General features: G+C 33.9%; 2 protein-coding genes across 2 annotated transcripts; both read left to right on the top strand.

The window, feature by feature from the left end:
- Positions 1-5,886: 5,886 nt before the first annotated feature.
- Positions 5,887-6,955, top strand: LOC145607114 (putative disease resistance protein RGA3). Its single transcript, XM_081662876.1, has 2 exons — positions 5,887-6,193; positions 6,369-6,955. The coding sequence occupies exons 1-2, from the start codon at positions 5,887-5,889 to the stop codon at positions 6,953-6,955; spliced, it is 894 nt and encodes a 297-aa protein (XP_081519002.1).
- Positions 6,956-7,171: 216 nt separating this feature from the next.
- LOC145607115 (putative disease resistance protein At4g19050) lies at positions 7,172-8,326 on the top strand. The gene is made up of 3 exons (XM_081662877.1): positions 7,172-7,238; positions 7,335-7,574; positions 7,725-8,326. Exons 1-3 carry the CDS (start codon positions 7,172-7,174, stop codon positions 8,324-8,326), a joined length of 909 nt encoding a protein of 302 aa, XP_081519003.1.
- The last annotated feature ends 4,436 nt before the right edge of the window (positions 8,327-12,762 follow it).

A 12,762-nucleotide genomic window follows, 5' to 3' on the forward strand; every position in this document is an offset into this window, starting at 1 on the left:
CATAAAAGTCACTTATCAGGAATTAATATTATAAAATATCCTTGGAAGATAATTTCAAGAGATATCCAACAAACTAAGATTTAGATAAAATCAATGGGGCACGAAAATAATTTCTGACTATCTTTGAACGTCTTTCAATTCAAATCGAATTAGGACTTTTAAAAAGAGGAATTTTATTCAAATTCAAACTCTTTAATCTTATCTTTTTAAAATGGATAATTAAGGTCCTGTTAGAAACTTATAGAAGCTTACAATTAATTCTAATTAGTTTAAGAATGGGATTAAAACATTTGGACCCTCCACATGATCATTGGGTCGTAGGTAAGGTGGGCTTAGGTTCGGTTTGGACTCAGTTTAGTATTTTGGCCATAACTTATTCATTATAACTCGGATTTGGTCTTATGATATACAATTAGAAAGATTTTTTCAAGCCCCATCCAACCATTCAATAATTGGACCCAGATTATGGACCGGAATAAACTGCTCTAAACGTTTTTATAAAATGGACACGAAATGAATGATTTTAAAGGACACGAAATGAATTATTTTGTGTTTAAAGCCACAAGAAGAGGAAAATAAGTTATGGTTTGGGGAAATAGGCTAGGAATTGGGTTGGTTTATAAAATGTATTGTGATTAAATATGGATTTAAGCACTCTAAAGATTAAATACTCAACCCGACCAATAATGGCGGTGAAAGGTTGTTCATCATCGGGTTTGGTTTTGGGGAGACATTTTCTGGTTTCCACACGCCGGCAAGGGGAATGGGGAGGGTGGCTGAAGGGGAGGGCTAGGTTTTTTAGGGTGGCTTGTTTTTATTTTTATTTTTTTTTAATTTTTTAATTTTATTTTTTTAATAAACTTAACGAAAATCCTAACAGATTCCGTTAAGTGGTAGTGATTTTAACAGTTAGTGTGTTTTTGTGGTAGTAATATAAAATAAAAAAATACAAGGGGCAACAAATGTGAAAACGGGTGCTTTCCCTGGTAGCAAATGTGAAATTTTACAAATAAAAAAGTGAGATACAAAAGGGAATATACAAGACTTTTACACTATATTCAACCTTTCACGAATGGGAGTTAATTGTTTTTATGACTAGAGATGTTTTTACTTTTTAACTTTATTATTTAATAATATACTTCTTACATGTAATTGGAAAAATGATCTAATATAAATATTCATACAAAAGTATTGTATCATCACATACATATGTTGCGAATACAAATTAGACTTAGGGTTTGTTCATTACAGCTTAATTTTAGTTTAATTTAGTTCAGTTCAGTTCAACTCCTAATTTCCTTTCACTCATAATATATTTATTTCAGTTCAGTTCATTTTGGCTCTAATTAGTTCAGTTCAGCTCAGCTCAATTCAGTAAATGTGAACAAGGCCTTAAACTTATATAACTATAATCAAGATACTTTAAATAACATATTCATCATTTTTTTGACAAAACTTTGTCATGTATTGATTATATTAAAGAAATTATAATAACTTGAGGTAGTGCGTGTAAATAAATACACTTTCAATAAGAAAGATTATGAGCATAGGAGGATTCTTTCTATAAGAATATATTTAAAGGTGGGTTAATTGTATATGAATTTTAAGACTGGTCAACTTTTTTTTGTTTATGAGCAAACTATTTAGAGGTGGACAATTATTAGGGGTGAGTTAATTTTTATATGGTTTTTAATGGTAAATAAATTATTTAAGAGTGCGATAATTGTCTATGATTTTTAGAGGTGTGTAAATTCTTTAGGGGTGAACTATTTGTTTAGGGATGAGCAAATTCTTTAGGGGTGATAAAATTATTTAGGGGTGCACAATTGATTTAGGGGTAATGCAGTTATGATTTTGAGAGGTTGGCAAATTATTTAGAGGTAAGCAAATTTTTAAAGGTAAGTGTATATGATTTTTTAAAAGGTTTTGAAGAAAGTTCACTTATTAGGGCCTGTTCACATTTACTTAATCTCAATTCAGCTCCAATCAGGTTATTTCAGTTCAGTTCATCTCCTAATTTCCCTCTCCCATTAAATATTCATTTCATCTCAGTTCAGTTCAGTTTAGCTCCAATCAGTTCAGTTCAGTTCAGCTCTAATAAGTTTAGTTCAATTCAGTTCAGCTCAGTTCAGTAAATGTGAATATACCCTTATTATGTCCAAATATAATAGATTTTACGTGCCTAATATTATATCAAACATCCATTCGTATTGTTGTTGCACAAATCAAATATATACACTCTTAATAATTTTGATATGCTAACCAATATATACAATCAAATATATACACCGTATTGTTGTTGCAAAAATCAAATATATACACCCGTAATAATTAAATTAAATATATACACTCAAATAATTTTTAAAATAAGCAGTATTCAAGCCTTTATTTTAGATAACACCCTATAAATATTTGCATGCACATCAGTCCAGATTCAAAATAAATTGATTGAATGCAATATGGCAAGTAAAAATCAACCCTTTTAAACATGTATGACAATTAGTCTAAGGTGCACCCTTATGCACCTTAGATAGGTGCATCAACATAAAAAAAAAAATAATAAAAAATAAAAAATAAAAAAAATCAACAATATGCTCTACAAAATGAACATTTAGTAAAAAAATATGAATATTTAGTAAAAATAATATGAACATGAAAAAAACTGAACATTTAATAATAAAAAATGAACACGTAAAAAAATGAACATTTAATACTCATAATGCATATGTTTCATAATCATATTATTTTTTATTCCTTCAAGTTTTTATGTTCATAATTAAATGTATTATATTCATAATAATATTTTATATGTTCATATATAATTTCAAATATTCATAATGTAAACATGTAGTGTTGTTCATGAAATATTAATTAAATCTATTTATGCATATGTTGTCTTTTTTAAATGTTTATGTTCATATTTTTGTATGTATATGTTCACCTTTTAAGTGCTTATATTCACTTTAAAAAAGCCAATGCTTACGTTCATATTTTGAAATGTTATGTTCACTTTCTAAAATGCATATGTTTACTCTTTTTTATGCCTATGTTCACTTTCTGAAAAGCTAATATTCACATTTAAGGGAACCTATGCATATGTTCATATTTTGTGTGATTATGTTCATTGATAAAAAAAAATGTAGAAAATCATATAAAATTATATTCATTAGAATTAAGAAAATCATATACTGCATCCGTTAACATTTAGTTGCAACTATGGAATATTTTATATCTCTCAAATAATACCCCAAAGTTTCAACTAAATGTTAACGGAGGTAGTATAACTAAATCAATCGAAGTTAATCACAAAGTCACCACATAAGAAATCGAAATCACACATTTGTATGGCTATGTTCACTTTTTGAAAGCTAATGTTCATATTTTTTATGCCTATGTTCACTTTCTGAAAAGCTAATGTTCACATTGTGCTGTTGTTACACCTATTTTTAGGTGCACGTGTGTGCACCTAAGAATATGCGAATATCATCTTCAATCAATTTGATAACGACTAAAACCACTTACATAAAAAAAAGGTTTTTTAAGATTTTAACACCACATAAAACCCCGAAAATGTTTTTTAAACCCCCATAAAAAAATTGATTTTAACACCATACAAAATAACAAAAAATTGGTATTACCACCACTTAACGGGATCCGTTAAAAATTCTGTTAAATGTGGTCCATAGTGACATGTGTCACTATTTTATTTGAAAAAAAAAGTTTAAAAATAAATTAGAAAAATCTAAAACTAACCCAGCCACCCTAGCCCCACCACCGCGACACCACCGTCGTCCCCCAACCCACCACCTGCCGGCGTCCGGCATCCCAGAGAATCGCCCAGCGCTGGAAACACCACCCCACCCCCTTTCCCCCACCTACGCACCCCACCCCTTCCCTTTCCTCATTTCGTTTCCCGACCCCCACCCCGACACCACCACCTAAACGCCCCCCTCCCCTGGAAAAAGCCCCTCAGCTCCTCCCCTTCCTCCTCCCCCGGAAACGCCCTCCCTTAATTGATTCCCTGCCACCCCAAACGAAACCCTAAAACCCGTTTAGGGTTGTTTCGGGGTGGTGGTCGGGAAACGAAAATGGGGAAAGGGATAGGGTGCGTTGGTGGGGGAAAGGGGGGTGGAGGTTGGGTCGCCGGCGCCGGGCGATTCTCTGGGACGCGTGATGCCAGCAGGGGTAGGTTGGGGGTCGACGGTGGTGGCGCGGTGGTGGGGCAGGGGTGGCTGGGGGTATTTTTAGGTTTTTTATTTTTTCTTTTTTCTTTTTTTTTTTAACTTTTTATTATTTTTGTTTTTTTGGCCAATAATAAAGCGACACGTGTCTGTATGGCCCTACTTAACGGATTTTTAAACGGAATCAGTTAAGTGTGGTAATACCTAATTTTTGGAAATTTGTGTGGTGTTAAAATCAATTTTTTTATGGAGGTGTTAAAAACCATTTTCAGGTTTTTGTGTGGTGTTAAAATCTAAAATAACCTAAGAAAAAATGGCCTATATTATAAAAAAAATGTGGACCAAAACGATACAAATTCGCATATTTACTATATAACAACAACACTACTAATCCATACATAACAATAATATAATTTAAATGTGTGTATTATTAATTTGAACACGTATAAAATTTTAAGATAAGATGGGATAGGCCCAATTCAACAACAACAACAACCAATTCATTCACATAAAAAAGAACGGCCCATAATTAAAATTCACGTTATAATTTCTTAATTCATAAACAACAACATTACTAATTTATATATAACAATAATGTTGTATTTGTAGATGCAACAAATACTATGTCAAATTATAACAAAATAATTACACATTTACCTTAAGTGCTGTGCAAAATTATTCCAATTCGCCAAATGGAGCGCGCGCGGAGTTCGATTACTAGTTGTTTATAAAACAACAAAAATTAAATTAATTAAGAAATTGTTATCAATTCATTTTACTTTTTCCTTAAACATTACTTTTTTACAAGCATAATTTACTTGACTCATCCTTCCCCACAAAATACATAAGAAATTGAGTTAAAAAAAATATTAATAAATAAGAAATTTTAGGCAATTTGTACTACTTGTGCCTTAAACATTCTACTTTACAAGCATAATTTACTTGATACCCATCCTACACCGCAAGATATTCAAGAAAATAGCGTTTAAAAACCAGAAAAAGAAAAAAATTATTATGAAATTGTCCCCAATTCATTTTACTTTTCCCTCAAACATTCCTTTTACTTCAAGCATACCTTAATTGAAACCTAAGAAATAGCTTTTAGAAAAATAAAAAGCTGAATTATAATTTGTCGGCAATGCATTTTACTTTTGCCTTGAACTTTCCTTGTTCACAAGCATAAGTTAGTTAATACCCCTTGTTCTTCACAAGACAATTAAGAAATTGTGTTTACAGAAACAATATAAAAAATAAATAAATAATTAAATAAATAAATAAAATAAATTGAATTAAGAAATTATCTGCGATTCATTTTACTTTTGCCTCTACATTCATATTTTACATGCATAATTTACTTGATACGCATCCTTCATTTTATCTGCAATTCATTTTTCTTTTGCCTTACACATTCCTTTTTTACAAGGATAACTTACTTGATACCCATCCTTCCTCATAATATAATTAAGGAATTGCTTTTTGGAAAATAAAAACATTAATTGTGAAATTTTTGGCAATTTCTACTATTTTTGTCTCAAACATTCCTTTTTTACCGGCATAGTTTACTTGCATAGCCTCATCCAGTAATTTAGCTCCCTCTCAATTCATCACAGATTACTTCACCCTTTCTCGTGTTTGCTTTGCTTTTACTGTTTTTTTCTCTTCTTTTCACTCGTTTGCTCTTTCTTTCTTCTTCGCTAATTTGTTAATGGCCAAAGCAATCATATTACCAATTGCCAAATCCGTACTTGGTAAGATCGCTTCCAGTACCTGTGATTTTGCCATTTCCTTTATTTCCACTGAAATCAAAGCAGCCAAGTCAGCTAATAAAGATCTTAATAATATAGCTGATAAGCTCCATGCTATATGTGATGTTCTTGAAGATGCAGATAAAAAACAATATTTAAATGAAACAATGAAAATCTGGCTAAGAGATCTCAAGCGTTTTGTTTATGATATTGATGATTTCATAGATGAAGTGGCTTTTGATTCCTTACAACGCCATGTCATTAAAGGTCATTTTCTTCGCCAGATGAGGTATTATCTTTCCCCCTCAACTCCCCTCCTTTATATTTTCCATCTGAGTCATAAAATACGAGACCTACATGACCAGTTAGAGAACATTGTAGCTAAGAAAGATGATTTTGGTTTGACTGAGAATCTAGTCGAGTACTCATCTAATGACATCAGGGACCCTTTTGAGTTCATACATTCATATACCTGATGTTATTGGAAGAGATAAGGCTAAGAATGATGTTATAAGAAGATTGTCATATGTTAATAACGTTAGTGAACTCCCTGTGCTTCCTATCATCGGGTTGGGTGGGATTGGTAAGACTACATTAGCTAAGTTGGTGTATCACGATGTCCAACACTTTGATCTCAAGTTGTGGGTATGTGTTTCGGACACGTTTTACATACCCAAGATCATAGAGGAAATTTTAAAAGATGGTACTAGTGACAATACCCCCAACCAAGGTATGAGTATATTGGTTAAGAAGCTCCATAGATTGTTACATGCGAATAAGTACTTGCTTGTGTTGGATGATGTTTGGGTGGAGGATTTTGCGTTGTGGGTAGAGTTGAGGAACATGTTGAATGTTGGTAATCAAGGGAGTATTATTTTGATTACCACTAGAAACATTAATGTTGCTTCTATGACTCAAACATTTGAAATGTATGACATAGACATTCTGCCAGTGGATGTTTGTTGGTCAATATTCAAGCACTTTGCATTCAAGGAAAGTGAGAAAAGGCATGTATCCAAATCTTTGTGAGATTGGGTTGTCTATTGTTGAAAAATGTCATGGCAATCCACTTGTTGTGAAGACTTTGGCAAGTTCATTAAGAAATGTGAGGGACGAACATGAATGGCAACTAATTAACAAAGTGGGTAGTTTATTGAATTGAGGCAAAATTTTCGTAATGTCTTGCCGCTATTGAAATCAAATTATGATAAACTAAGATCTGATTTAAAACCTTGCTTTGCTTACATGTCATTGTACATGAAAGATGTTGAACTTAATTCCCAAATTGTACCATTTATGTGGAGCGCTCTAGGTTTGTTGCCTCTAGATAAAAGGAATGAGGATGTTGAGGGCCTTGGACACACTTACTTTATGGAATTGGTAACAAAGTCCCTTATATAAGAACCAGATGGCAGTGATCATGTAGTTGGTGTAGCTTGCGAGACTAAAACGCATGATCTTTTGCATGATTTAGCTATGAGCATTATGGGTGAAGAATTAGTCGTTGTAAATTTCAATAAGATGACAAATTTAGAGTATGCAAGGCACGTTGTTTGGGGATACAATGAGTTAGAAAATTTTAAAGATGAAGAGTTTCCAATGGAGCTTCGCAAAGCTAAAAAAGCCAGAACATTTCGATTTAATTATGGTATGAATCAATATATAAGCAAGTACTTTCTTGAGGGGATTATATCCAATTTCACTTGCTTACGCATCTTGGACTTTGGGAAGCTTTAATTTGAAGAGTTGCCAAGGTCAATCGGAAACTTGAAGCATTTGAGGTATCTTGATTTATCAGGTAATCGCATCTTGAAGTCACTTCCAAATACAATATGCAATCTATTGAATTTGGAAACTTTGTTTGTCCATGGATGTGTGCAATTAACAGAGCTACCCAAGGATATACATCAACTACAAAACTTAAAGCAAATCAGAGTAACAAGCCAGCAGACGAGTTTTGTTGACACCAAAATCATCGAAATTTCCCTTGAGAAATTGTTATTTTATTCATGTAAGAGGATGACATCCTTGTGGAACAATTACAACATTGGGGCCCTCACTTGTCTCCGAACCTTGGTCATAGATGATTGTCCAAAATTGACACGTCTTCCAAACAGTATGAAATACCTTGTCGGCCTTCGAGTATTACACCTACAAGATTGTAAAGAGCTAGATTTGAGCAAGGGATGGGCCTTTCAAGGCCTTCAAAGCCTTCGATACATCGGTATGCTGAATCTGAAAATGGCAAGTCTTCCATGTGACATGCAATCTGCTGCAGCTACTCTTCAATATATTCTAATTGGAAATTGTGAAGGTTTGGTGGAGCTTCCAGATTGGTTACATCGTTTTACCTCTCTCCAGGCATTTCGAGTAGTTTATTGTCCAAATGTGTTACGTTAGCCAACATCAATTTGCTCTATGAAATCTCTAAAAACGCTCGAAATCAAAGGATGCCCAAACCTTTCAAGAAGATGTGATGTACCCGATGGAGAAGACTAATCTCTTGTAAGACACATACCCAAGTTCGAGCTTGATGGTGTTACTTTTACTTCAGATCAAAGCCACTGAACAGAAGGTCTGGGTTTCTATACTCACTATAATTGTTTTATTAATTTTTATTCCATTTTTTTTATTTCCTCCGATAGTTTTTGATTTATTTCAAATTCATTTTAACTTTTATAAATTTTTTGACGCAATTTCTATGGAGGGGTTATAGGATAATACTTACGTACTTATGTAACTTTTATACTTACGCAATTTTATTTTAAAAGCACACTTTGTATTTATGTAACTTTTATATATTATAAGAAAAATTAATGCTAATATTCTCACCTTTGGCCGGTTCATTCACCGTTAATAATCCCACCGTTAATTCTAATATTCTCACCTTCGGTAGCCCCTCCTCCTCCATCCCCACCGTCGGAACCCCTATTCCCCTCCCCCTCCCCCAACGCAGCAAAAACCGGCCCTTAATTTCAACGAATAAAAAAAAAGTAAAAAAAAAAAAGAGAGAAAAAACTTCAAGAGCAAAAGATATGGTTTTACCTTGAATTTGGGGGCTTTTTTGCGATTATATGGACTTTTCTACGGTTTTAGGCGGTGATAGGGGGTTTTCGCGTTTTTCAAGGTGGTGGGTATGGCAGTTTTAGGGTTGGGATATGGGTCAGGGGGTGATTTTGGGGATGACTTTTGGTCGGTGGGGTGGTTTTTGGTTTGGTCGGTTTTCTATGGGGCTAGGTTGAGGTTTAGGGATCCGTGGTGGGTGGTGGTTTTTTTTTATTTTATTTTGTTTTATTTTTGTTTAACCAATTATAAAATGACACGCGGGATCTTAATTTATCAAAATTGTTTACCAACAGGTTATAGGGACCAATAGAAGCAGATCTCGTATAAAGGTGAGATTATTAATTAATAATTCAAAGGTGGGATTATTAGAATCAATTTTTCCTACATTATAATGACATTTTTGCAATTATTTGCTTTACAGATTTGGGACCACCGTTTTTTAAAGCAGCTGTTGCAGCCATATTTTGGTTTTTATAGGTGAGTGAAGATGGGTTGCTTATACAAGTTGGTTGTAAGTGAAGTCTTAGGCTTATTATTTGATCGAAGACTCAAGCTAAGGCAGAATTTACAACTGAAATAATGTCGTAAATGTCTTTGTTGATGTGTGTCCATTTCGTATTCTTTCATACAATGTATTGGTTGATGTTATGGTACATTATTAATGATTTATTGGGAGTTATATGGTTTTACCTTACACTAAAATTGAGGTTTTATATGTAACACACTTTTACTTAATGTTGTATGTTTGTTTTCTTTGATTGATAAGTTTTACATGTAACACACTTTTACTTTTTGTTGGTTGTTTACTTTGCTGATTGATTGTTGAGTTATTATGTTAAAGTTGGAGTATGAAGCAAACAAGCAATATCTTATGAATTACCTACAAATAAACATGAAAAAACTCCAATACTAGTGGCCTATTATAAAGGGTGAAGTCATGATTATAAAGTTATGGGGACCAGTTAGTACAATATATAAATGTGTATGTTGAATTGCTTATAGTCTATGATATAAATATTTAAACGTTAATGAGGGTCGAACCACGTATCAAGGAGTATATATTGAAAGCTAAAATATGAAGGCATATTACCGCTATTCTTGAGGTTTGCATTTTACTTTAAGTCTGAGACGTCTGTTTAGTTATATGTAAAATCTTGTCAAGGTCAAAAGTTCATACCAAAGCCACAAATTATGGCCGCGGGGGCCGGGTCTCCACCAAGGCAAACTCTTAGCCCAACACCGTGCTGGGCCAAGCATACAATAAATACAGGTTGTGGGTCCCGCGTCAAGTATTTCATTGAATTTTATACAGACTACATGTATTGTTATACAAACATGAAATACGCGGCTATTTTTGTTCCCGTTGTCAAATGGTGTCCCGTATTGAACAAGAGCTTTACTAATTTTTTCCCGTTACATTTCAATTTCATTTTGCCTTGTTCGTTCGTCTGCTGGACTTCGCAAACAGCAGCAGCAGACGAACGAACATAATATATTATAATATAATATATTATTATATATTATGTAATATACTATATATAATATAATATATTATAATATATTATAATATATAATATATTATAATATATTATATACATAATATAATATAATATAATTATTATTAATATAATAATATAATTATTAATATAATAATATAATTATTAATATAATAATATTATAATAATATAAATATAATTATATTATAAAATTTTAATTAAATTATTATAATTATATATAATATTGGGGGAATAATTATATAATATAATATAATATTATAATTAATATAATATATATAATTATTAATTAATATAATATATATAATTATTAATTAAATTATTATAATTAACGCGGTGAGTCGGAAATTGGGGGAAGTTAGGGTTTGTGCTTTATTATAATAATAATTTTCGTATTATTAATAATAATAATAATTTTCGGTGTCATCTTTGATACAAAATTGGGGGAAGTTAGGGTTTGTGCTTTATTATAATTTTCGGTGTCATCTTTCAAGGGTTGTTTCCGCGGTGGGGTTGTTGGGGTTTGGTGAGTCCGACTCACCGCGGAAACAACCCCACCCAAGGAACCACTCGCAATAATTAAAATCCTAAAGCATAAATAAATAATCACAAAGAAAAGATAACGAATCTTACCCTCGAAGTGAGCTTCGCCCAAAACCCGGGGCTCTTAATTGAAAGCTACGAGCACGTCAAGCGCCGCGCCTCCGACGGTATCCACCCACAAAAAGGCGAACACAACTTTAAGGTCCGCTACTTTGGGTTTAGCAAGGTCCGACCAAAACCCGAGTGTTATATGAGTTTAAGAGTTTTCCCAAAAATTATGGAATGCTCTTTTTAACTCCCACTCAAGCACTTTACTCCATATCCCAAGATTGGTATTTATAGAGGAAAGTATGAGTGGGAATTTCTATCCCATCAATGTGGGATCATGAATTTCCACAAATTAATTTAAAGCTAAATTAAATTAAAATTGCAAACTAATAATAAATCTACAAGTGGCATTACCATGTGAGATGGGTTGGTGAAGACCACATGGAGAGTAGGGGACCATACTTGCTCCCCACTCAATACTCTCCTTGTGCCACATGTCCTCACCTACTTGCTCCCATATTCCATGCTTCCCCTTAATCCACGGCCCTATGGCCCGAGCCAAGCCCGAGCCAAGCCCGAGCAAAGCCCGAGACCGGCCCGAGCCCAGCCCGCACCCAGCTGCTGCTGTGGCGCGGTGCCTAGCCGCAGCTAGCCGTGGCTGCTAGCACGGTGCGCTAGCACGCACCAGCCAGCCATGCTAGGCTCGGCTTGGTGCTTGCTAGCCACCTTTGCTAGGACATTTTTGCCCCTAGCATTCGGATGCTCGGGGCACTCCGATGCTAGGGGTATTTTGGGAATATGGTCGATTTATAATTATTTTGCGCGTCTCGTCTTTTATTATTTTGACTCAACTTCCGACGATCGGTTTTGACGCTTTAAGCTCGAATACCGACTTCTAAATATTTAACACTCAGGAGACGAATAAATTTCTTTCGAATTAATTTGTCGAGTTGGTTCGTATATATTTGCTTGGGTGTGACCCGTAGGGTTCAGTCAAGATTAAGCTGTTTTATTAATTATATTAATATTACAGATCGGAAGCGGCTTCCACCCAGGCATTCCGATCACTTGACCTTACTGAATATATTAGATTTCTAATAATTCTGAACCCGCTATCAGAATAATACACTTGTTCAAAGGACACCATTCCTTTCAATCTCCCACTTGTCCTTCCGGACAAGTGTGCATTTAGTGTATAGCCCTTATCCTATGTCTCTTCATGTCTCTTCATGAACTATAGAGTAAAATTACTAGTCATCTCTGTTACGTCCAGAAGTGTTTCTTGAAATCCGAGTTTGACTGTCAATAAGCAGATGATTTCTAAAATCTATCTGAGCACGGCCATGCATTTTTCACAGTCTCGCTCTTCGAGAGGCCTTGTAAACAACAAGACATGTTCCCTATTGTTAGTAGGGGGACATTTCCAGTCTTGTAATGTAGCTTATCTTACTAAGAGGACTCACCCGCCTGATATCTGTCTTTATAATCCCCAGTTACGGAAGACGTTTGGCGGATACCAAAGCGGACCAGTACTCAAACAAGAGATCTCCCACTACTCATGGTCAAAGGAAAAGAGTTCCGATGGTAATAATGAGAAAATACTTATGACGATTTTTAAATCTCTTAAAGTATCCTCATAGGTCGATCTAGTATGGTTCTAAACCA

The sequence above is a fragment of the Chenopodium album genome, chromosome 23 (genome assembly GCF_948465745.1).
Source record: "Chenopodium album chromosome 23, dcCheAlbu1.1, whole genome shotgun sequence".
NCBI lineage: Eukaryota > Viridiplantae > Streptophyta > Magnoliopsida > Caryophyllales > Amaranthaceae > Chenopodium > Chenopodium album.